At 40.1% G+C, this 26,507-nt stretch overlaps 1 protein-coding gene across 1 annotated transcript; it reads right to left on the bottom strand.

Moving 5' to 3' along the window:
* Nucleotides 1-1,976: 1,976 nt before the first annotated feature.
* Nucleotides 1,977-26,507, bottom strand: PTGER4 (prostaglandin E receptor 4). Its single transcript, XM_014056302.2, has 2 exons — nt 24,844-26,507; nt 1,977-4,979 (listed from the first exon to the last, which is right to left on the bottom strand). Exons 1-2 carry the CDS (start codon nt 25,792-25,794, stop codon nt 4,392-4,394), a joined length of 1,539 nt encoding a protein of 512 aa, XP_013911777.2. The 5' UTR covers nt 25,795-26,507; the 3' UTR covers nt 1,977-4,391.

The following is a 26,507-nucleotide window of genomic DNA, read 5'->3' as shown; positions in this document are numbered from 1 at the left end:
AAAGCTATTCCTTGAACTCTGATTTAATTTTGGACGATATTTGGAATGCTGACAAAAGGACTACCTGTACTGCATTCCACAAAAAACAAACAAACAAAAATAAAACCCTAGAAAATGAAATAGCTGCCACAGCATTTTCAGAAGACAGTAGTAGCTCTGACCTGATCCAGGAAAGGCATTTTTGAGCAGGTGGTTCAGCAGATAGATGTGCAGGTAGGGGAATCTATAATTCACCATGACCAACTTGCTGAGGCCCCTTTCCCGTGACCAACTCTCTGCAGAACAATTTGCTGCAGGACAAGAGTTCCACTAATATGAAAGAAATAGAATCATTAAAGAAAGGATGCAAAAGGAGGGACAGAATCGGTGGTGGGATTCAATTTTTTTTTACTACTGGTTCTGTGGCCGTGGCTTGGTGGGCATGGCATGGCTTGGTGGGCGTGGCAGGGGAAGGATATTGCAAAATCCCCATTCCCTCCGCAATCCTGTGGGAAGGGTACTGCAAAATCCCCATCCCCATCCCACTCCAGGGGAAGGATACTGCAAAATCCCCATTCCCTCCCGATCAGCTGGGACTCAGGAGGCAGAGAATAGATGTGGGTGGGGCCAGTCAGAGGTGGTATTTACCAGTTCTCTGAACTAATCAACATTTCTGCTACCGGTTCTCCAGACCTGCTCAGAACCTGCTGAATACCACCTCTGGACGGAATGAAAAGTGAATGGCAAAAAATAAATTATATATTTAATTTATTATAAATAATTAAATGTTAAGTTGACCAACAATGCATTGTCCTGCACAGTGAGTTGGCCCATTCTGGCAGGTAGGTGTGCAGTTCTAGAACCTTTCTATAACTCTTTAAAGTGCTGTATCTTTCTCCAGGATTGTATGCTGACCCATATATCTGGAAAAGGATGGTTGTTTACTGTAAATAGCAGACTGGGTATACCTTTGCACACTGGCATGGCCTGAAGTGCTTTATGGAATTGGATCCAGGTTGAATGTAAACAGCATGGAATAAGCTCTTCTGAGCATATGAACACTTTTATTTTCTGTTCATTTTGAGTGCTGTACTATCCAGTAATAAAAATTGTTTAGTAGAATGTAACATTATGTCAAGACTTTCCTTCCCAATATGTAGCTTTTCTGAATAATTTCATGAAGAACACAGACATACTGGGGGTTTTGTGGGGAGGGAGGGTTTGATTATGTCTTTTATCAATCTTACTCTTAATTTCCAATGCTGGGTTATATTCGGTATGCCTAAAGTGTTGGTGACTATTCCTGTGTTTTTCCTGTGTAAAGAAAATTTGTGTGTAAAATTTGCAGCACACAGTGGCTCAATGGCTAAGATGCTGATCTTGTCAATCAGAAAGGTCAGCAGTTTGGCGGTTGGAACCCCTAGCACCGTGTAATGGGGTGAGCTCCCGTTACTTGTCCTAGCTTCCGCCAACTAGCAGTTCAAAAGCATGTAAAAATGCAAGTAGAAAAAATAGGAACCATCTTTGGTGGGAAGGTAACAGAGTTCCGTTCGCCTTTGCGTTGAGTCATGCTAGCCACATGACCACTGAGATGTCTTCGGACAGCGCTGGCTCTTCGGCTTTGAAACTGAGATGAGAACCGCCCCCTGGAGTTGGGAATGACTAGGACATATGTGCGAGGGGAACCTTTTACCTTACCTATATGAAGTCTGGAATAGTTGTATTCAATGAGCTTGATTAATATAACTCAAGAAGAATCCAAATCTTGGGTCATCAGTGAAGTACATAATTCTGGATATAAGAATTTATTATGGAGTGAAACATAGAAGTCTTTAAGGAACTGATTGGTACCTCATCTTTAGGGCTGGGCATTTGATATTTACTGCCTCTAAATTAATGTTTAGAAATTGTGTGTATTGGGTTTATGAATATGTGAGGGTCTTCCCAGGAAGTTATGTTAAGGATAAGTAAGCAGGCACAGACTCACACCGACTTCGTTACCCAGTGGGTATGTCTGCATTTAATAATGATTTCCAAAAAAGGTTTGTGCCAGGAGAGCCAGCTTCATAAGCCATCTCTGAAATTCAGGCTCAAAATTCTGATTCCAATAGAAAGCAATTTACATGAAAACCACAATAAGCAACACAATGTGCTTTTTCCTTGACAAAAAACAGACCTTGAACATCAATACAGAATAATAATACTGGAACACAAAAATCTAATCCTTTGAACATAGCATTCGAAAACATAAATTTCCAGTGGCTTTAGAGATTTATTTTTTTTTAATGGAGAGAAACTTTAAGGCTAATGTTTTTCCTAATCTTACCTGTCATTGTTTTTAATAAATAGACCACACCACAGTAGTTGCTTTTTCTTTCAGTTCTAGTGCCCAAATCAATTAAATTGGTTTTTTAAAAACATAGTCTCTCTTTATTCCAAAAGCATTAGTGCAAACTACAATATTTCCTGTAACAAATGTCAGAAATAACTGAAAGGCCACAAAAACAACAGTGTGGTATTTTTCTCATGCTCCAAATTCATTACAACTGAAAATGGATAATTGCAACATGCATTCCGAATCACAAACGATCAACAACCATCTCTAGAATACCTCGTACATCGCTGTGTACAATAAACATGTTTGGAGTTTCCTGCATTTCTCCATTTCTTCTATAGCAATCCCACCTCCAGATGCCTCGGATATATGACCCCCAGAATTCTAAGCCAATGAAGCTTGGCTGTTTGCAAATCTTTTATCAGTTCCATACAGGCTGGGGCAGACTGGTTGCAACCGTAACCAACATAAATGGAAAAATATTGCTCACGTAAGCATTTGGCAATCATATCGTCATATAAATAGAGTGGACTGTATAGCAGATAAGAAAAAAATTTCAACAGGATGTTTATAAGAATGGTAATGCCATGTATTGTACAGCTGCCAATTCCTATATGGACACTGATAAAGCAAAGCGTGATGTTATACTCATTTGAATATGTGTTAACATTCGTAATGGACTGGGATTGCCATAAGTACACAAACAGCAGAGGCTATAAAGTTAAGTTACCTTAATCTAAGGTAACCCTTAGATTATGGTCTTTTAGGATGCTTTCTTGAACTAACTTCTGAAATATCTATGAGCAAACACATTTAGAATTAGGCAGAGAGGATGTTGACTATGGATGCATGTTTTTCGACTTGCGCACATGTGAAGAAGTGCCTAAATCAGCAAGAATTGTTACGGTAATTGTGGAATGTACTTCTAAGTAAAGCCTCAGTGTGGCATCCATGCACACCAGATGTTAACAGAACTGCATTATTAGCTTAGCTAGGAACGACTCGCATTTTGAAGGGAAATTCACAGCACATACAGTCATTTTTATTTCTTTTTAAGGATGTGCATTTCCATAGCTCTCTCCATGAAGTCATAAAGAGTCAAGCTCCACTCAAAAGGAGACTTAAGAAAATATGAGAAGCATTTTAAAAACATAAAGCTTTTATTATTCCTATAGTGGCATCGAAACGTTTTCCCATGTCATTCTAGATTCCTCAGCTCTTGTCTTATCAATCAGCTCTAGTCTGGCCTCTTGAGTCTGCAAATTTAAAAAAAAATCTAATGCTAACCACATACATTAAGAAAAGAGGACCTGACCATATTACCTTTTTTTCCTATACTTTATATTAATAATTAACCTTCTCACAGAGAAGAATATACATTCCTTAAATACAGTCAGTCACAACATTTCAGCCGGAAAAATTCACATTTTTTTCACACAATAGAGAGATTTTTCCGTTCCATAACAACTGGACCAGTTTCTTCCTCCATTGGCAACTATCTTATAATTAAATCTCTCTGAACTATGAAGCCAAGAGGGGAGTTTGGAGTGGAATAAGTATGCTTCTGCCATGTTCAGATGGAGAAGATTGGTGACTTTTTCCAACACAAACTTTGTGAAAACAGTCCTATCTCCCAGGGCAAGGTAAGGCAACAAGCATCAGCCTGTGCTTCAGACACCATTACATTCCTCTGTTGCTTTGGCGGGGCTTGATGGCAGAGGATGAATCTCTAGGGGTAATAAATCCCTGCAGAAACGTGTGCTTATCACATAACAGGAAAGCTCCAGCAGCTGCACCTTGGAACCAACGTTGAGGGAGGTGCAAATCAAGATGCTTAAACTCTGATGGTGACTAGTTCAACATCTCCCATGGATTCCTGCCTGATGCACATTTCCAAGTCTATCTTGCCTTAAATGGCTACTTCAAGCTTAGGACGGGGAAATCCAGATAAGCTTCGGGTGTATGCCTTAGCTAGGTCAACAATGGATGGCAAAGATGGGCATTTGACATGTCTATTGTGTCAGTTCCTCCCCGCTTTACTTAAGAACCAAATTGTCTCTTAACTTCTTCCCACTGCTTAGATGCACTTCTCCGACAAGTCCAGAGTTTCGCTGGGAAAAGTGACTTGAAGGGAGCTGCCTTTCGGAGTGCTTCTATCACTAGGCTTCAGTTCAGTCACCAAAAAGGCATTCTCACACTCTTGCCCCTGAGAGGACTCTGAGGTTTTTGAACTCCTTAAGGTCCTTATAGATGTAGTATCCGACTGAGCCAGGCAGCTGCTGGTTCCTGGTAACAGCATTCGGTCGCCGACCGTCCTTTCACTTGGCTCCAGTGGGTAGAGCAGAGTCTGTGAAGTGCTACTGATCTCCCTCAGCTCTCGGGAGATGAAGGAGGGCGAATGGCTGGCTGTGACAGAGGAGTTCCGGTGGCCATCAGCCCAGTTGCAGTTGTTACCTCCGTGCTGTCTCCGGGCCCCACCAATGCGGCAGAAAAGACACTTGACCTTCTCAATGGCTTTGCTCAAGACTGTCTTGCGCAACAGAATGTAGACCCATGGATCCAAGATGGGGTTCACCGAAGCTATACGGATAGCTTGCAAATCTGGGTTCTGTTGGATTTCTGTTATTATAGCTGGACGGTACAGTTGATTCACAAAGACCCGGACCTAGAAAAGAAATGAACACATGTGTAAATAAACTCCATTCATAATTTGATGACTGAAGGCTGGGCTGACTTTTCAAGGCCAAGAATTGGCTTAGACTGTTATAACAGGAAGAGAGAGATAGGAGAATGGGTGAAGTACATGGCATTCTGCAATGTCAAATGGGAGCTATTTTCAGAATGGGAAAAACTTTCCAGCTGCTTGATTTCAAATAGAGATAAAAGACCTTTCCCCTTTTCCAGTTTATCTAAGTTACCAGAAAACCCAAGGGTCAATTAACCTTTTGTGAATTATTTTCTGAAAAACCTGCTGCCCCTTACTGTGTTCTAAATCCTGAATTTAAAGCCCTGATGTTTTTGGTTTTCATTTAATAACGAACTCTTAATTCCTCCTATATCCAAATCTGCTATTAAGTGTGTTGGGTGTGTAAGGAATGCCAAAATGTGCCTGTGAGCTATTCTGGGAGATTCAACCAATATTAAAAGCACTAATCCCACCAACCTCCACAAATACTTGTTTGGAAACAAAATTTGAGCCATTTTTTTCTACCTCACAGGCAAATTCTCTTTCAAGCACAGGCCTAGAACTGTGGATTCTTTGAGGTTAGAGCGCAGCTTTTGCTGGAAGACTTGAACAGTCAAGAAAAAGTTGTTTCTTTTTTAATACCTTCCAAAGTTTGCCTGTGGTAGCTTGTTAAAAAGTTATTTTCTTGACAGACAAGCTTCCCTGGAATGAATTTCTTTTTTTCCAAATAAAGAAAGAACATGATGATGCACAGTACTCAATTATACCCTTGACGGTCTCTGCTGCCACTTTGGCAAGCCTTGTTAAAATACATTACAGAAATGCTGGCTGTAATCCCACAAACAGTTTCCACAAATGCATGGGATAGCGGTCCATAGGAAGTGAAGCCCATGTAACCATTTCCATAGGTGGCTTGTTGATTGGTTTATTCATTTTATTTATATTTTGTGTTTAGTATTTTTATAAACAATAGCAGCTAGGCTGTTTCCTTCTCCTATTTCCCTCACAACAACAACAATGTATGTGACATGAGCTGGGCTGAGAGAATCAGAGGTGGTATTCAGCAGGTTCTAACCAGTTCTGGAGAACCAGTAGCGGAAATCTCGAGTAGTTCGGAGAATGGGTAAATACCACCTCTGACAGGCCCCGCCCCATCTATTCTCTGCCTCCTGAGTCCCAGCTGATCAGGAGGAAATGGGGTTTTTACAAGATCCTTCCCCTGCTACATCCACCAAGTCATGCCACGCCCACCAAGCCACGCCCACATAACGGGTAGTAAAAAAAAATTGAATCCCACCACTGGAGAGAATGACTCATCCATGCTTAAAGCAGGACTTGAACTAACGGTTTTTCTATTTCTAGCCTGTGCTTTAGCCACTGGACCAAACTGGTTCTTGTTTCAGCAAAAAAAATAAATGTTAGATGTCTGTGAACATTCTTAATCATCCAAGTAATGATTATCACAAAGGTGCTTTTTTCCCCCCCAAAAAAAGGCAACTGGTTTTTTGCTTGAAGACATTTTGCTTCTCATCCAAGAAGTTTCTTCAGAACTGAAGAAGCTTTTTCCCCCCTTCAGAAATGAAGAAGCTTTTTGGATGAAAAGCAAAATTTCTTCAAGAAAAAAACAAAGTCCAATTGCCTTTGTGGGGGGGAAGCACCTTTTAAATATTAGATCAGTGTTTCTCAACCTTGGCGACTTTAAGTCCTGTGGACTTCAACTCCCAGAAACTGGAAGTTGAAGTCCACCGGACTTAAAGTCGCCAAGGTTGAGAAACACTGTATTAGATGCTTTTATGTAGAGGCTGACCCTTTAACCTGTAGACTGAAAATAGCCCCAAGCTCTTTCTTGTTATCCTCAATGCTTTCCACTCAAATTTAACAGCAATTTGCCAAATATCCGAAATACTATTTCCTGCTGGATTTAGTTGCTGGAAGAAAAAAAATCAGATACTACCCACAACTTAAATTAAAAATGACAAAAGAAACGTCCTGAAAATCATCAATACCCATTTGTGTGGCATTGGTATGTTGCATTTCTCCTGTCGGTTTTGACAGCCAGCCCTGTGGAGTCAGCTAGAAGCAGACTTAGAAGTCGATGCCTGAGCCTTGCAAAAGACACAGCTGCTTTAATGGTGAGAAGAAAAGTGATTTGTATGTGTGCTTGGGTGTTGCAAAGCAGCTCTTTCAAATCCTTTGCCCAGCTGTAATTGGTGAGTCTGCTAACTGAAATAGATTTCCAGGCACCTCTATATTTTTTTTAAAAAGCGTGTGATGTTACCCTCAACACAACTTGTATTGAGCATATGAAGTGTGGGCCTGCACACTTGAGAAAACATTTGAAATTTTGGATTTCACAAAAGCTCAACACACTTGCAGAAGTCTTCCCAAAGGTGCTTCATTCAAAAGAAGCTTCTTGGATGAGAAGCAAAGTCTTCAAAGAAAATAAGTGTCCCAATATCACAGAGGCTGCCACAAAGAAGAGGGAGTCAAGCTATTCTCCAAGGCACCTGAGGGCAGAACAAGAAGCAATGGATGGAAGCTAATCAAGGAGAGAAGCAACTTAGAACTAAGGAGGAATTTCCTGACAGTTAGAACAATTGATCAGTGGAACAACTTGCCTCCTGAGGTTGTGAATGCTCCAAAACTGGAAGTTTTTAAGAAGATGTTGGAGAACCATTTGTTTGGAGTGTTGTAGGGTTTCCTGCCTAAGAAGGGGGTTGGACGAGAAGACCTCCAAGGCCCCTTCCAACTCTGTTATTCTATTCTATTTTTAAAAAAACCAGAAAGTCCAGTTGCCTCTTGAGAAAAAAGCACCTTTGGGACAACCATGACTTGGATGACTGAGAATCTCCATGCACATTTAGCGATGCTCTTGCAGAAGTCCTTCAAAAGTTGGGTGACTTAAATGAATGGCAGAGAGGTCCTATGTGGAAGGTTCCAAGAACTTCTGTATCTTATTCCAAGTGTGCACATTTAGGAAATAAGCTGGACTTTATGCAACTGTGTTACAGTTGTGAAGGACACCTGCAATATGCTCTACATGGGGCTGCCCTTGAAGAGCATTCGGCGACTTCAGCTAGTCCAGAATGCGGCCGCGCGAGCGATTGTGGGTGCACCTCGCTTCACCCACGTAACACCTATCCTCCGCGAGCTGCACTGGCTACCTGTTGATCTCCGGGTGTGCTTCAAGGTGCTACTTATCACCTATAAAGCCCTTCATGGTAGTGGGCCTGGGTACTTGAGAGACCGCCTACTGCCAATTACCTCCACTAGACCGATACGATCGCATCGATTAGGCCTCCTCCGAATTCCATCTTCCAGCCAGTGCAGACTGGCAACTACCCGGAGGAGAGCCTTCTTGGTGGCTGCTCCGACCCTTTGGAACGAACTCCCCGTGGAGATTCGGACCCTCACCACCCTCCAGTCCTTCCGCGCCGCTTTAAAGATCTGGCTGTCCCGGCTGGCCTGGGGTTAAGATTGTAGCCCCACCTGAACTGTGTGACTGTTGTGCTCTTTTTTTTAACATGTTGTATTGTCTACTGTTTGTCTCCCCCCCCCTTTTTGAATTGTGAGCCGCCCTGAGTCCCCCCAGGGAAAAGGGTGGCATACAAATAAAGGAAACTAAAAAAAAAAGAAACTAAAAAAACTAAAAAACTAAGGACTGCAATATGTGCCATTTCCATCTCCCAGGCTGCAGGAAAATTGCTGACTGCAGAGGAGATGATACAGTAGGGAATTTACCCATTTCTTTCCTCCCAGTTTCAGAAATTGGTTTTTTCGGTAATGGGAAATCCCAAGATCAAAAATGCCAGAAGTGGGAGAGGCTACATAAATGCCATTCTTTTTATTTATTTATTTTTCAAAACAAAACCTCTTTGAGTTTCTAATTCACAAAAGTGAATAATGATGGAGTATTCAAAACCTGCAGCCTCTGACCCAGTACGACAGCTGTGCAAACTGCAGATTAAGCTCCGTTTCAAATCTAAACTCTTGCTAGGTGAACTTATGTAAAGAAGCAATATCTATCACAGCTTCCTATAGATACAATATGTAAAAAAAAAAAAATGATAGTCTTTCTACTCCCATTCTCAGCCTTTTGCATTTTACTGTGCTGGAAATCAAAGACTTATTTCCAAAGATATTATATATACTTTAAAATATTATTTTAAAAATAAGGTAAAACAGCATGCAAAAGGTTATTTATATTCCTGACTCTGCAACCATGCATTCTGCCCCTCAAAGTTGAGAGCTGAAGTGTTCCTTGAATTGAGACTTGAAAGTTGAGTTGAGACTTGAAAATAAAAAGTCTAATTTCCACTCTGTTGGTGTGACAGAGGAATTATACCGGGGGTGGGCTTCAAAAAAATGCAATGGGTTTGCTGCCCCGTTGCTGGGTGGGTGTGGTCATGGTGGGCGTGGCCTAGTTGGCCTCCAGCACCATGGGGGGGGGTGTTTTTCACCCCCAGACTCCAGAGGCTTTCCTCAAAAACTGCTTCCCCCAGGATCTGGAGGCCAGAAACAGGCCCATTTCCGGATTTCCGGAACCTCTGGTAGGCCTGTTTTCCATCCTCTCCGAGCCTCCGGGCGGCCCTTGCACTTACCTGGCATGATGAATGGGCCACGTGGAGACTCCTTGGAGAGGAGGGGCAGGGTGGGGTGGGGCTAGCCAGGAGTGGGATTTGGGGGTTCCTTGAACCCCATAGAATCTTTGGTAGAGGATTGCCCGAACCTGTGCGAACCCACAAGAGCCCACCCATGAGTTAGAATAGCAGTCCTGCACAGATTTCCAAGATTTCCTCCCAGTCATTGAACAAGTTGCAATCATCCATATGAACCCGCCTTACAGGACAAAAGCAGGGTAATATTAGTGAATATTTTAAGCATTAGAAAATGTGAAGTACGGTACATTCTATTTGTTTTAACTAAGGCTGAAAGCTTTCATACTAAATCATGGGTGCTTATGCTAAACAAAAGTACTGGAAGTTATATTCATATAGGGATATGTGGATACTAGTACCTAATCATAGCAAGGAACGAGAAAGAAAATTTATGTTAAAAACCAATGGTTTTGTTTATTAAACTGTAAATCACTGTAATTGCAATTATGAATGTATATGTATATCTATCTGTTTCTAGCTATCCAAACCCAACTTTGAAAGAATAAGAGTTTCAACACGCTTTTCTCATTCATTTTCATGTTTGCACCTTTCATGATAAGCAAATATTAGAGTGCTATTTTAGAACTTTGAAAGTCAATAATTGAATTATGTCACTGGCTGATACGACCTGAAATGTACATTTGTTAATCTGTATGTGCTAAAAGGATTCTTGTTAAAGACCATTCAAATGAGAGATACAAAGGAGACTGGAAAAAATGGATTGATTATATACAAAATAAAGATGGAACTAAGAAATTCCAGATAGCCTATGCTTAAGACTAGGAATGATTTGAACTGTTTATAGTTAATTTAGCAAGGAGGAGCTAAGTTCAATGTAAAAAGGTTATTAATTTCTTACTTTTATTTTTTATCAATATATCTTAGACTGTGGTTGTTAAATATCTATACCGTGTATGGGTTCTGGGAAGTCGGGGGGGGGGGTAGCTTGTGGGGGTTCGGAGGTTCGGGGGGGGGGAACTATTCCAGGTTTGATTTTAAAGTAGTATGATTGCACATGTATATTGTTCTCTCTTACAACATGATATTGTCTATGTAATAATATACATGTGATCATATGTTATGGAAATGAAAATAAAATATTTTAAATCAGAAAAAAAAAAGGTTTCATGTTCTTCAAATATGACTCTTAGATTTTGCACCTAAGTTGATTTAGTCCAATTATATTTTGGCTAACCAACTGGCCAGAAATTTAATTGGCTGAATATAAACGGTCAGATTTATAACCACTAGATGGCATACTAACTACATTTCTAGTAGTTTCTTCTATATCCTGCTATGTAATTTGAGAAATCATGAAAAAAATAGAAGACAGTTGATTATTATCAGATCTTGTTCTGAATCGTTGGGGCAAAGTTAACCCAATATTTGCTTTTATATAGAATAAAACTGGTGATAAAAATAAACAAAAATAATTTAATTGAACAGCCAACCAATTAGAATATGCAAATTGAATGTATAAGTATTTCATCTAATTCAGAGTACTGTACCAACAGGATTTAATTGAAGTAGTAATTAACTTTTAATAATTCATGTATAAATATATCACTATATATAGTACTATAGCTTATATTAGACAATCCAAAATAAGTGTTCTGGGAATCTCTCTAAATTCTTTTTAATTTTACCAGAAAAACCTCAGTAAGACTAGTAATGGCGAAACATTTTTTAAAACATTTTCTGTAATTTGTGCTATCATCAGTAACGTACGTATTTTAAAAAGCAGGAGAGAACATAATATTTTATACATTCAATTCAAGTTTTTCTTTTCTTTTCATGAATAGCAAGTATAATATTGGGAAACTGGGATACCTGAACAGAAAAAGGAAAACTGTAAAACTTAGCTTCTGATGTAAGACCAAATAGAATTTGAAATTCCTTCCTTGCAACTCAAAAATGTTTCATTAAACTAGTGTTTCTCAACAATGGCAACTTTAAGAGAGGTGCACTTCAACTCCCAGAATTCCCCATACAGTTAATCTAAGGTGACTGAGGGATTCTGGGAGTTGAAGTACACCTCTTTTAAAGATGCCAAGGTTAAGAAACACTGTACACAAGAAACACAAATGGAACCTTGTTTTGCAATGAAGTTGTAGGGATCTAGATTTCTAAGCCAAGTCATAGCTACACAAGGAGAACCTCTGTATTACAACCCTAAAGCAGATCAGAGATTTTGCTGTGACTATTTGTCAAATACATTTAAATCTAAAAAATGCTGAATATGTACCCTAAAGCCCCTCTCTGTACTTTCTTAGAATTAACCTCTCACAGAAATTTCACAGCAAAAGCTCAGTTCTTCTTCGGTAGACCAATTGCTACAAGAAATGTTCCATAGAGGTAGACATTTCAAAAACAATGACCTGGGGAAGTAATAATTATTCGCCTACGCTTCTTTGCAATTAACATCTTCAGTGGGGAAAATGGAGGAACTATTTAGAGGCTTGCCAAAGACTACAGTGCCTGTAATTCCTAACAAACAGGAATTAAAGACAGAGCCAATTCTGAAAATCAATCCAATCCAATGGAGTATTTGCACTGTCTAATTGCTACATTGATAAATAAAAAAAATTAAAATGATGATTAACCAGATTCTTCTTTCCCTCCTGACAAAATGTTTATCTTAGAGTTATGTGGTTCCCTGGCTATTTTAGGGTTTTTTCAAAGATGGAGCTTCAACGTTTGATGAAACCTAACATTACTCTATGGAAGACTAATTCGATCAAGGCTATAGTAGCGTGAGAAGAATCAGTAGAAATGCCCCCTTTTTATCTTATGGCAGATTCCATCCATCTTGAGGGATGTTGTGGAACTGGCATGGTTCAAGCTGGCTATACTAGGCAATTATGGCTATACTAGGAAGTGGTAGGATTCAAAATCTTTTACTACCGGTGTGGCATTGCTTGGTAGGCATGGCAGGGGAAGGATACTGTAAAATCTCTATTCCCTCCCTACTCCAGGGGAAAGTTACTGCAAAATCTGCATTCCCTCCCAATCAGCTGGGACTCGGGAGGCAGAGAATAGATGGGGCGAGGTGGTATTTACCGGTTCTCCGAACTACTCAAAATTTCTGCTACCAGTTCTCCAAAACTGGCCAGAACCTGCTGAATTCCATCTCTGATACTAGGTAGGAATCATGGAAGCTGAAATTAACCAATTTGGGAATTATTAAATGATCTGCAGTTGTCCTATGTAAGCCCACAAGCTGTATTCTTCAGAGTGATTATCAACCTGCCTGGCCTTTAATAGATAAATAATTTGATAATTAACAGGGAATGTGTAAAAACATGTGAAAAAAGTTATTTCCCTGAGTTAAATGGACAAATAATAATGCCTTGGTATTTAACAGTTCATAATCATATCTAAATGAGTGATAAAGACTGTATTGTCTAACAAATAACTGACAAGTTTCAAGATAAAAATAAGACTATTACTATTTACTAAGACTGTATTACTATTATTCTTCTATTATCTATCTATCTATCTATCTATCTATCTATCTATCTATCTATCTATCTATCTATCTATCTATCTATCATCTATCTACCTACCTACCTACCTACCTACCTACCTACCTATCTCTTCCAACTTATTACTATAATCATGTTGCTTGTATCTTTCAATTTATATTGTTTTGTTTCCTGATACAATTTGATAGCTTATTAGTAACCTTGACTATCACTGTTATATCTTTTTATTCTTAATGAATGTATTTTATTCTCCTTATGTACACTGAGAGCATACGCACCAAAGACAAATTCCTTGTGCGTCCAATCACACTTGGCCAATAAAGAATTATAGTTCTAGTTCTAATAAAATAATATGGGGAAAGTAAGACCGCCAGTACAAATGACTCCAAAACAAAGGATTCTGGACTTTTCTTTACATTTATACAGGGCTAAATGTAAGGAAGTGTCCTTGGTTTCTTTCAGATCCATGGTTAAGCAACTGCCGCTATTTCTGTAGATGGTACTGTGGCCGGAAGACCTTAACTGAATTTCTTACGTTATGGGTAACTTCCTCTTCTTTCTACACTAATGAAATTGTCTGATGCAGCAATTTCTGCTTCATTTCATAAGGCCACTCCAGGGAAATTGATTCATGGTTTAAATCCCACTTGTACACAAACAATGAGTACACTACATTTGAAAGCCTTCTGATGAACAGGTCTTCTAGCAATGTGGATCCAGCGGTTGACTGAATTCCTATTGAGTTTCCCTTAATGTTTCTCAACTTTGGCAACATTACGTGGTGGGGATTTCAATTCCCAGAATTCCCAGTCAGCATGATTGGCTAGGGAATTCTTGGAGTTGAGGTCCACACACCTTAAAGTTGCCAAATTTAAAAACCATTGGTTTAATGGATCACAATAGAAGTCAGCTAGAGAGAAATTCCAACCACTAGGATGCCTAACTCAAAATCTTCTCTTTTTATCAGAAAGCTGAGACAGTATTAAGCCAAATCATTCTTCACAACAGGATAAAGCACGCCAATTTGGGAAGTCGGTTCAAGGAAATAAATCTCCATATCAAAAAGCAATGTTCTAATCAACCTCTTCATTACTATCAAATTTGATTGAGCCAATTGCAACTTAATCAGTACAAATGATTAATACATCCACTCACTCACCTAAAGGTAAAGATTCCCCTCGCACATATGTGCTAGTCATTCCCGACTCTAGGGGGTGGTGCTCATCTCTGTTTCAAAGCCGAAGAGCCAGTGCTGTGCGAAGACATCTCCATGGTCATGTGGCTGACATGACTAAATGCCGAAGGTGCCCAGCATGCTGTTACCTTCCCACCAAAGATGGTTCCTATTTTTCTACTTGCATTTTTACATGCTTTTGAACTGCTAGGTTGGCAGAAGTTGGGACAAGTAGTTGGGACAAGCTCACTTCATTGCACGGTGCAAGGGATTCGAACCACCGAACTGCCAACCTTTGGTCGACAAGCTCAGCGTCTTAGCTACTGAGCCACCACATCCACTCACCTAGAACTGCTTAAATAGCAGCCTAAAGCAAGAATGTGAACTTGATAGCAGAGTTAGCATCTAACAGAGATTTCAGCATAGCTTCCTCCAAACCAAGCTTAATGCTTGGTGACTTCATGGATGCCTCCATGTATTTTTCTTGGCAATAATGCAGAAACGAATTGTCACATACTTTTTTCAAAAAGTTCCCCCAAAAGCTAAGTGAGATCAGATCTGATTAGTACTTTAACTGGGAGGGACCCAAGAAATTCCAGGACAAGATAAGAAGTCAAACTATTTCTCTACTGCCTGGCAACAATATGATGTGTAGGAGTCAAACTGTATTTGAGACAGTCTTTACTTTAATCAAATGTAATACTAGTTGCAGTCGTGGGTAGGAAGGGGGGTGGATATATGTATGTATGTGTACACACACACACACACACACACATGTATGTATGTATGTATGTATGTATGTATGTATGTATGTATTTAAAGTCACAACCCCTGGTATGCCCAAATATGGGAGGAAGTTCACTGCTTCCATTCTCTGTCCATCGGCTCGTCATAAGAGACCATCCAGACAGAAACCCAATATTTTTTTTTACTGTTGCCTTTGTTACATTTGTGTTGTATTTGTGTCTCCCTTTATTTATTTATCAACACAAATACAACATACACACACACACACACACACACACACACACACACACACACACACACACACACACACACACATATATATATATATATATATATATATATATATATATATATATATATATATATATATATATGTTATATTTGTGCTGATAAATAAATAAAGGGAGACTAGTATAGATCTATTTCAAGCTATTTAGCTCTCATCAGCTAGCCATACCCTTGCTGGGAATCGAACCTGTGCTCTATTGCCTCTTATTTATTTATCAGCACAAATATAACAAATGTAACAAAAAGGCAACAGTAAAAAAATATTGGGTTTCTGTCTGGATGGTCTCTTGTGACGAGCCGAAGGACAGAGAATGGAAGTGTGACCTTCCTCCCATATTTGGGCATACCAGGGGTTGTGACTTTTGAATTTTAAAAGCAGGCATCATTTTTCAAATGATCCCACTGTTCAAATGTATTATTAGAATGCTAGATTCTTAAAACATATTTCTGGGCTTCATCCATGTTAGAATGGCCACACTTTTACAGCTTGGCCCCTAAAAACAACTATCGTTCATTTCTCCAAAATTTAAAGAAAAGTGTTACCAAAGAAAGAACATGTTACTTAGTCTTCTCACATTGATTTTTGGATCTTACACTTAACTTATATTAATGCAAATGTTTCATGCTGAACCTTTTTTTAAAAAAGAATCCACATACAGTCCTCAACTTATGACTTTTCATTTAGTGACTGCTCAGTGGTGGGATTCAGTCAGTTCGCATCTATTTGGGAGAACCGGTTGGTAACTTTCTAAGCAGTTCGGAGAACCGGTTGTTGGAAGAAATCTTTTGTTTTTTCCCATTTTACAGGGCTAATCCTGTAAGGAAGGCAGGAAGGAAACATTCTGGTGTTGTTTCTAGCTTAATCTTTATTGCCCTGCTTACAGAAACTGCCTCTCCAGTTAACCCTTATTACCATTATAACAACTAAGGCGAAGTGCCCATCGACCTGAGTGACATTGACTTGGCCACGCCCACATAATCACATGACCACTGAGCCCCGCCTACCCAGCTGCTCATTAGGGCAGAGAACTGGTTGGTAAATTATTTGAATCCCACCACTACGACTGCTTGAAGTTAAAATGGTGCTGAAGTAAGTGACTTACGGCCAGTTCTTACAGTTAGAACTATCAAAGCCTCCCTGCAGTCACGTGATCAGAATTTCGGTGCTTGGCCACTGGCATGTATTTAAAACAGTTGTGGGAGCATGTGATCCCGAGCTAAGACCTTTCCAGACAGATTCCAACAAGCAAAATCAATGGGGAATCTGGATTCACTTAATAACCATGTGATTCCCTTAACGACTATGTTGAGTCTCTTAACCGTGGGCAAAAAAGTTATAAAATTAGATGTGACTCACTTATCAGCTGCCTCGCAAGTGACACAAGTATCAGTTCCAATTATGGTCACGTGAAGGACTACCTGTATTATGTCTCTCTTAGCCAGGTTTCTCTTCTCTGCCTTTCATAATCCTTCACATTTGATGCAATCATAAATTGAAGTAATAATAGCTTGGATAGTGGCGGGTTTAGAAACTTCTTTCTCCTTCGCTGTTTTACAATATATATCTGCAGTTATTGTGGGCCCGGTTAACTTTGCCCTGGATTCTGCTTTTGCCTGAGGGAGCCTGAATTGAAGCTTTATGCAAAGGTTTTACGAGCTACACCCAATTCAATCCAAAAGCATTGAGCCTTTCAATGCTGTAATCCTCAAAAGAGGTGAGATGAAATAAAGTCATGGCAGATTAGGTCAGAACCCAGATTTGAGTTTAATTCAATAAAAAATGCATTAAGTACAATTCTTATCTGCTACATATTTATTTATTTTATATATAAGGTAAAGGTTCCCCTTGCACATATGTGCTAGTCATTCCCGACTCTAGAGGGCGGTGCTCATCTCCATTTCAAAGCTGAAGAGCCAGCGCTATCCGAAGACATCTCCGTGGTCATGTGGCCGGCATGATTAAACACCGAAAGCACACGGAACGCTGTTACCTTCCCACCAAAGATGGCCCCTATTTTTCTACTTGTATTTTTACATGCTTTCGAACTGCTAAGTGGGCAGAAACTGGGACAAGTAATGGGAGCTCACTCCGTTACACGGCGCTAGGGATATGAACCGCCGAACTGCTGACCATTCTGATCGACAAGTTCAGCATCTTAGCCACTGAGCCTTTCTTCTTATATAACATTGCAATTTACCAGAATCTCTGACAGAGCTACCCTAAGACTTTCCTGCCAAGTATGGCATTAAGATCTCAGCCTGCCTATCTCTTGCTTTAGCAGATTAGTTTAGAATAGAATAGAATTACAGAGTTGGAAGGGACCTTAGAGGTCTTCTAGTCCAACCCCCTGCTTAGGCAGGAAACCCTACACCAGACAAATGGTGATCCAACTTTGCCCCATTAAAGTTCTCACGATTATTTCAACCAAAGTTCCCCATTTTTTTTTTGATCTAGTAGTTCAAGGAAGACAGAATTATCCTCTATTCTAACGTTACCTGGCTACCTGCTTTCGACAATCAGGATCTAATCCCCAAAATGACATCTTAACCACCAGCTTCTGGATACATGCAAAATCAATTCTCCTCAATTTCAGGAAAGAAGAATGTCAGTGCTGGATGAGCTTGAATCCTGGGTATGTTTGTATTCAGGAGTCAATTACTGATTATTCAGTAAATAAGACAGGAACTGTTTTTATTGAAATGCAGCGTGTGGGAGGGAGGATGACCCTTTCGTCAAATATCATCCCCCCCCACATCCAAATTGCCTGAGCTCCCAAGTTGGGTGTGAAACAACAGGCTCCGAGATTGCATCCAAATATGACAGCCGTGTTCCTTATGTCTGCACAAGTGCACCGAGAACAAAGTTTGTGCTGACTGCAAGCCCACGGGTCACAATTATCCTATATCTCGATCCCAATACATATTTTGAAGTCTTACTAACATGGCCTGTTTCGTACTATGAAACAGGCCACATCATGAGTCAACCTCCAACCGTGGATGAGCTGATATCCAGGAAAAAGTATTTTCCCCTCCTAAGTGCACGCCTAAAGTATGTCTTACCATAAAATGTGTTTTTTTTTAAAAAGAAAAACAGTCGCCTTCTACAGCAAACAAAGGAGGAGCTATCCACAAAATCTTTACATGCCCTCATAAAATTCTCCTCTATCGCATTCCGATACCCGGCTTTATATAGGCAGCTAGTTAATATTAAGCAGGAAGACAATTTGCAAAGTAACCTTTGCTCAGGAGATCTGCTGTTTAGCACAGGTACTCCTCGACTTACGACCCCAGTTGAGACCAGCATTTCCATGGCTGAGCAAGACGGTTGAGAGCCACGCCCCAATTTTATGACTTATTTTGCTGCTGTTCTCTGCTTTTAAGCAAATCACTGCAGTTGTTAAATGAATCAGGCTTTCCCCACTGACTTTGTTTGTCGGAAACTGGCTGGGACAACCGGCTGCAAATGACAATCACAAGGTCACTGGGAAATTGCAACTGTTGTGAATGCATGCCAGGTGCCAAGCACCCAAATTCTAATCATGTGACCGTGGGTGTGGTGCAACCGTGATACCTGCGAGGACTGGTTTGTAAGTTGCTTAAAAGTCACTTTTTTCAGTGCCATTGTCGCTAAACAAATGGTTGCAAATTGAGAACCAGTTGTAAACAATCACAGACTTGGCTTCCTCCAGATGTGCTGTGATTCAGGCAATGGCTCTTCTGATTACAACTCCTGCTGAGCACATGAAGATCTCTATACAGATTTCTGGGAAATCATAAAATCAGTTTTCGTCAGAACTATTTTTAAAAGCTTTTTAACTTGCTCCTAGATCTAATCCCCAAATTTCCCAGTTTAACTGTTCAGCTCTGTGTGCTTCTGAAACATGCATTGGCTCTGCATACAAACCAACTAAAAGGGGTATGATCCATACGCTGAAAGATCAACTAGAAACTCTTTTATTTCACTCACTTTATCACATTTCTTGTCTTTATACACGGTAGATATAGCAGGCTCTTCCATCATAACTTTGTCCCCAATCCATTATCACTTCTCAGGGACATTAAAGACTCTAATATTAAGAGAACTTGTACTGTATACAAGATGCATACAACAGATTTTTTTTTTAATAGGAGAAAAAGTTTCCACACATTTAAAAACGTATCTTGGGAAAGAGAAAATCGTTCTATTCTCTGATGACAGAGCAATCTATATCAAATTTCTATTTTCTGCAAAAATCAAGAAGGCACCACAAAGTCCCTGCTCTTTTCATGGACCTGAGACATAAAAGGTGCTTGTCTTCAATCATGTACCTCCAATGTTGTCATTTTGGACACACTCATACTTGCCTTCTGTGAATGTCTTGGCTATTAGGAATTTTGATAGCGCCTCAAATAATAATAAGATTTTCCAGGTTAATGTACCCCAATCCCAGTCATTTCAAATTAAAGATACTCATTAGAGGTAGTTGTTTGCGGTAGAGTAGAAAAGGGTAGGGATTAAATTAATTAAATCTAAGGGGGGGAATTAAAATCTGGTTATTAAACAAGTATGTATACAAAGCTTTCCTATTTCAAATGGAGAAATTATGAAGACTCTTCACTTCTGTTCCAGCCCCAATTTCTGTAATCTTCACTATAATGAAATATCAGATCTGTCTTTTATTTGAAAGTAAGTCTTTCAAATTGAAGTTCATAATTTCTGACATGCATCGATTCCCAGCATGTCTCACTACAGAAAATACTGTAATCATCAGGATTTGGGAAACTCCACTGGAATTTCAAAGAGACATATGCAAATCAAATCAAATACTATTCTTTGAGCGTTTTATTTGTTCTGGTCTCTGGTCTTTGACTATAATAAACTAGATACGATTTGATTTGAGACATATGCACTGGCAGTCAATTCCCAACAGCAAATTCTAAATGTTAACAATGAACAGAACACTAAATTTATATAAACAAAATACTCCATGTCTAAATAAATGAAGTATAATATTTCTTCAACAGGATGGACTGGTTCACATTACATTTTTAAGACACTGGTTGGGAGCATGACCTACTGAATCACAAATACTCCAAATTATTTTGGTTTAGCCTAGGTCACTGTGATCCCAGTCTATGAGTAGGAAGCAGGTGGTTAGGTCTAATACGAGGATCTGTTGGACTTAAAGGCCCATAGAGCACCACTGCAGTTCTCCAATGTGTTATTCCAAAATAAAGTGTGTGTACTGATAAAATCTGGGTTCAAATTCCTGTTCAGCAAGATAATTCATTGAGTCAACCTCAAAAGTTATTGTGAGCATAAAGCCAAGAGGGAAACAACCTATATGGTATATATATAGTTCTGAAAACTATCTGTTGGTTTCATACAAGAATCCTGACAATGAGTCTTTGGCACTTTTAATTCACAAATAGAAATGACACATTTGATTTTTCTATATGATTCCCTTCCTTTTACTTTCTCCAAGTTCCCCAACATAGTTTGTTTCTATATGATTAATTTCATTGCTGAGATTATTAAGAAATGACAGGATACCAGTTTCCAAAATGAGTTCCAGAAGGTTTTACAAATTAACATTACTTACCATTTTACTATTTTCATAGTCAATTAACCCTCTCTAATAGCAATTAACCCTCTCTAATTGAGCATGATGACATTCATTGTTTTCCATTCCTCCTGTTTTTCAGTTTACTGAAAATTTTTTGTCAGGTGCTTCAAGGCCACATCTTTCCTTCAATACAACATTTTGCAAAATTTCATCTCCACATCAGAGTACTGCTCTGTAGTATCAGAACTAGCCTACATGTATCTTCATATTTTAAAAAAATACTACCCACAGATGCTACTGAAGTCAGAGTTACACTGACTGATATAGCCATTTATTCATGTAATAAACAGAATGGTTCAAATAATTTTCTTCTAGTCTAAGCTTCTTCACAGGGCCACTGCAAAGATAAAGCATGTAGACCCATGTCATTTGATACATAATATAATACCGAATACAACACTTTTAATTCAGAATAAATAATCAGCAATAAGCATTCTAAGCATTTATGTTGGAAAAAAAACGTTAACTGCATTAAATGGGATGCAAGCATTTATGTATACCAAATAGTTGGGACCATTTGTCCCAACTTGGCATCTAGCTACTGTTTCAAATAGACAATTTGGACAATAATTTCTTATGTTCTATTTCTGTTTGAATCTCAGATGGATTTAATAAGATCCCTACTGGAACAAAGAAAACATCCATCCTGTCTAGCTTTCTGTTCCCATAGCATTTACTGTATTTAATTTAAAGTATTTTTTTAATCTCCTGCATTATGAGACACCACTAACTTATAATCATTGCCTTATCCATTATCATCTTCTTTAGGTAGAGAGACTTTTACTTTAGTTGTATCTCTGTGAATACAGTTGTCAAGACTCTTGGCCACCAATTCTTGCCCTTGGGTGTCTTAATCACAATATCTTGGAAGTTAGAGGATTCACAAATGTTGGTTTGCCTTTATGATCATCTCTGAAGCTTCTATCCAGCATTCTATAAAGTGCTGAGGAGGTTTGTGAGAAATGACCCTCTTCCTTCTATTAATGTGGAATGTGTAAAAGGCATGAAACAGAGACTCTCTCTCTTCTCAGGAGAAAACATTGCTGTTTTTCACCTGGGTGAAAAATTAGAGGAATGAGTCCAGTCTTCTACAGATGTCTAGTATGGAAGGCAGGAGCCACTTGCTCCCAAGCTAACTAACAAATGGGTTTAAGATAATGATTTAAGGACTACTTAGCCACAATCTGAAAAGATTCCACACCAGGAGGGTGTCACAGCAGGAAGTAGCAGCACCTTCACTTAACTTGTAAAAACTAAGCAGATACAGATCTAATCAGTAATTGGATGAGAGACAACCAGGGCTGTAGACTAGCTTAGAAACAAAATTCCCAGAAGCAAGAAATCACAAGCCACAATTGCAAAGGTGTATTAGGCGGCCATATAAATTACGAAGGAAAAAGAGAAAGAACAAAAGTTGCACGAAGGTATCCTTGTAGTCACCGACGTTGGAACACAACTCAAGTGATATCTTATGTTTACCCTTTCTGAGGAATAAGTAGACTTGACCACTTTACACTGCAAATAGATGTGACAATATAACTGTTTCTCCATGCTTAAAAGTCCTGAAAAGTTAAGTACTTCCTAAAAATAAGCAAACAGTTGAAGCAGAGACAAGTAGGGTAGCTCAGTTTGAATTTTACTACATTCTGAAAGCTTTTATAAGCAGTTTATCCAAAAATAGCTACCGCGGCAAAATGTGTGGGAGGTTCCACTATTGCCCATTCACCATCATTTAGCTTTTACAAGTAGGAACTGATGTTTAGAGTACATAGTTAGAAGAGACAGGTAACTCAATACATATGTACATAACATATTGCCACAATATCAAAGGTAAAGGTTCCCCTCGCATATATGTGCTAGTTGTTCCTGACTCTAGAGAGCGGTGCTCATCTCATCGCATAACAGAACGCTGTTACCTTCCCCCCCAAAGGTGATTCCTATTTTCTACTTGCATTTTTTATGTGCTTTCGAACTGCTAGGTTGGCAGAAGCTGGGACAAGTAACGGGAGCTCACTCCGTTACATGGCACTAGGGATTTGAACAATATCAAAAGGACTGAGTTATTATTACATTATTGAAACAAAAAAAACAAAAAAAACCACTTGTGTGAAAGGAGGAAATGAGCCCAATTTTACCTACAGTATTTCCCCCCCAGAAGCACACACTTCATTAAGCACAATTTCCTCTATTCGTTACCAGGCTACTTACACATGAACTCTCCTTGTGCAAGATGATTCTGAATGGTAGGGGACTTGTTTTTCATATCCCCCCCCCCCAATCTGAGCCATTTCCATGTGAGAAAGATAACAAGCACTACAAGAAAACAATTATCCTTAACTTGCTACCAGATCTTTTGTGAGGAAATTACCCGCCACCCTTTATGTTTACTTCCACCACTTAAAAACAGGACTCATTATGCTAGTAAGTCAAAGATCATGGAGCAAAATGTTGTAGTCTGAGTAAGAAACACCAGTGGAAAAGTGTACAGTTACACACTGAAGAACATGACCTGAACTATCTTTAAAATGCACAGGTATCACAGACCAGGTATTCATAGCTGGATTTTTTTTCAGTTATGTGGCCAAACTGGCCAAACTAGTAAAAGTATAGCGTTTAGTTGAATAACTCAAGCTTGTGGTTTGGACATCGGTTTCTCTGCTTTTACTACCTTCTTGTTAGGGAGCAATTTTACATTGTCTGTTGCCTACAAAAAGCCCCCTCTACTATGCCCAACCGTATTCTCCATGCTTTTCTCCAAAGGACCACTTAGCTTACGGAATGAAAGGGAGGGTGGGGGGTTAATAGCAAGCATGCCTTGTCAGTTGTTTGTTATATCCCTGCCAAGAAAAAGGAGCTTGCTGCATTTCATTGGGAAGTTTACAAGAGGGGGAAAGTCTTAGCTAAGCCCCCAACTGTTGTTACTCCTTCTCCCTTCCTTAGAGTCAACTGGGAAAAAGTGAACACCTACAACCAGGCACAAAACAGTTATCAAAGTTGTCCACACAAGGATAAATAATTGCACGCAACTGTCACATTGTCACAGGAAAAAAATCTGTGCTTTATTTGACAAAGAATACTGCTAACTTTACTTTTTTTAAAGTTGTGGGGGGGAGCAATTTGGGAACCAATCTTTATTAGACTGTTAAATCTTTTAGCCTGCTATACATATCTCTAATACTTAAAGATACTTTAACATTTGTTTGCTTAAGTGTATCTGGGGACCTTACGCTAATGCTATGAATACTGAACTGCAAGCAATTTCATAACATTTGGCTAACGTGTTTTGCAATTTCAATATGCTCTACTTTAAGCCGCCCCTCAATCTTTATTTCTACAACATCCCGTGAAAGCCACTAGTTTATTTAATCATTCAGTCTATCCAACAACCCAATGAAATAGAAAAAAAAATTGAATATAAAGCTGCAAAGCTAAGCATCAGAAAAATAACTCCCTGAAAACCCCATGATACTTTTGAAGAAAGTGAAGGCACACAATTTTAATGTCAAGTAATGTGCCACAATTATTCTGTGTATCGATTGCTTGAATATGCATAAACAGTTTTCCTGCATGAGACTAAAATTGTCCACAATGAATTTCTTTAAGAGATTGGCAATAATGAAGATGTTTTGGGATCTTCACACCCCCATGAATAGGTAAACAGCTAAAAAGCAGGTCAAAAGTGTTCCTTAGTGTTTTGTGTTGAATATTAGCATCCAGTCAAGAAAAAAGTAGTAGAATAGGTTTCTTGCTTTTGCTGGGTTAAAAAAGTTTTAGATCACATGTTGTGACAACTGCAAAGGAGGGAATTTCATGTTGCAGCACACTGTTCCCCTAAAGGAAATTAATGATAATATTGGAAAGAAAAAGGATAAGCAGATTACTCACCACTAGAGGAATGGAACAAATCACTACGACCAAGGAAGTGGCAATGAGCAAGATGACCATCTGGATTTCTGCACCGGCCATGCGCCGGAAGCTCCTGCGCCGGCGAAAGTCTGACACACGGTTAGTGGCGTGGTCTGTCCCCAGGGAAGTTCGACGCATAAATTGCCTGTGCATGCGGATCAGGGCCATGCACACCAAGATGTTGGATACCACCGTGACCATAATGAGGAAGGAGCTGAAGCCGGCATACATGTAGGAGAAAGCAGCATGGCTGGATATGTTTGTCTGCCAATCTATGAAGCACCAGGTGTACGGGTACTGGAGCTTTGTCTTCCCTAAACCCATGTTTGGCATGGCACAGAAGAGGACATTGGAAACGTAGATTGCGAAAAGAGTGAGCGCCGCCAGTTTCTTATCCACGTAATGGCTGTAGAAGTAGGCATGATTGATGGCCAGGTACCTCTCTATGGACATGGCGCAAATGATGCTGAGTCCGGACAGGCCAAAAAAGAGGAGGATGAAGCTGCTGTATTCACATAGGGGCTGGCCACCAGGCCATTCCTGTTTCAGATATGTAGCAATAGTCACCGGACTGACCAGGCAAGTCCCCAAGAGGTCGGTGACAGCCAATCCACAGACCAGCGTGTAGAAGGTTGTCTCCTTCTGCTCCTTCCTGGACTTGCAAAGAACCACGATGGCCACGAGGTTCCCCACCACTCCGAAAATGAACATGACCATGGGGATGGTCAGGGGCTTGCTGTTCTCAGGCAGCCCACCTGTCCCATTAGAGGAGCCATTGGTAGCTGGGAGCATGGTGGAGTTCAACGCCATGGCAAAAAAAACCCGAGAAGAAAAAGCAAGAAAGCGTGGAGGAGACGTGGATAAACTAGGAGGGTCAAGAGTGCTAAAGTTCAGTTCGGAGAGGAAGGGAAACAAGAAGGCAGCCAACATAAGGGAAAGAAAATAAACCCTACATTTCAGAGGGAGGAAGAGAAGAGATGGAAAGGAGTTGGGGAGTTATTCTTATTTCAGAATGGTGGGGAGAAGACAGGAGCCCCAATGCTTCAGAAATAATTCTGCAGGTCAGGAAGATAGAGAGACTTGCGGGTGGGTTTTCCGCCCTGATTTTGGGGGTTGTCTGACCTTCTGTTCTTCAATTTAAAACTCGGACCCCTTTTGGCCACAGTTAGGATTTCCCGCACGTCTTCTGATAAAAGTAGCCGTTTGCCTGCCTTTTTCAGATCCCGGAGCGAGGACATCTATCTATCTGCGAGCAAACCAACAAGTCCCATAGATTTCTTCTTCGTCCCGGGGCTTCGCGAAGCCACCCCGATCCGAAAGTTTCGCGGGACCCGATCGCCCGCCGGTTTCCCCGGGTCCTCCGGTCGGCTGCAGGAGGCGACTCCGGCGACTCCGCCACTATTTCATCCGTCCTCTCCGGCGCTCCGATCACAGCGCGGCGGTGGCGTTGGTACCGGACGCCAGAGCGATACATCTCACTCGCGTCTCCCCATAGGAGAAGAGCTGGGGAAGCCGGGGGCCCGAAGATCACCCGGGGGATGCCGAGGATGCCCCAACTCAGCCCCTCTTCCCGCTCCAATCATGTGCCGCTACTTCCTCCGAGCGCGGCGCTTTACTCACTCCTCGGAGCGTTCGCAACTTCG

Source organism: Thamnophis sirtalis, unplaced genomic scaffold (assembly GCF_051295495.1).
Source record: "Thamnophis sirtalis isolate CommonGarterSnake01/CBP01778 unplaced genomic scaffold, rThaSir2_p1.2 scaffold_5, whole genome shotgun sequence".
Classification (NCBI taxonomy): domain Eukaryota; kingdom Metazoa; phylum Chordata; class Lepidosauria; order Squamata; family Natricidae; genus Thamnophis; species Thamnophis sirtalis.
This window is presented reverse-complemented; position numbering and strand designations above follow the sequence as displayed.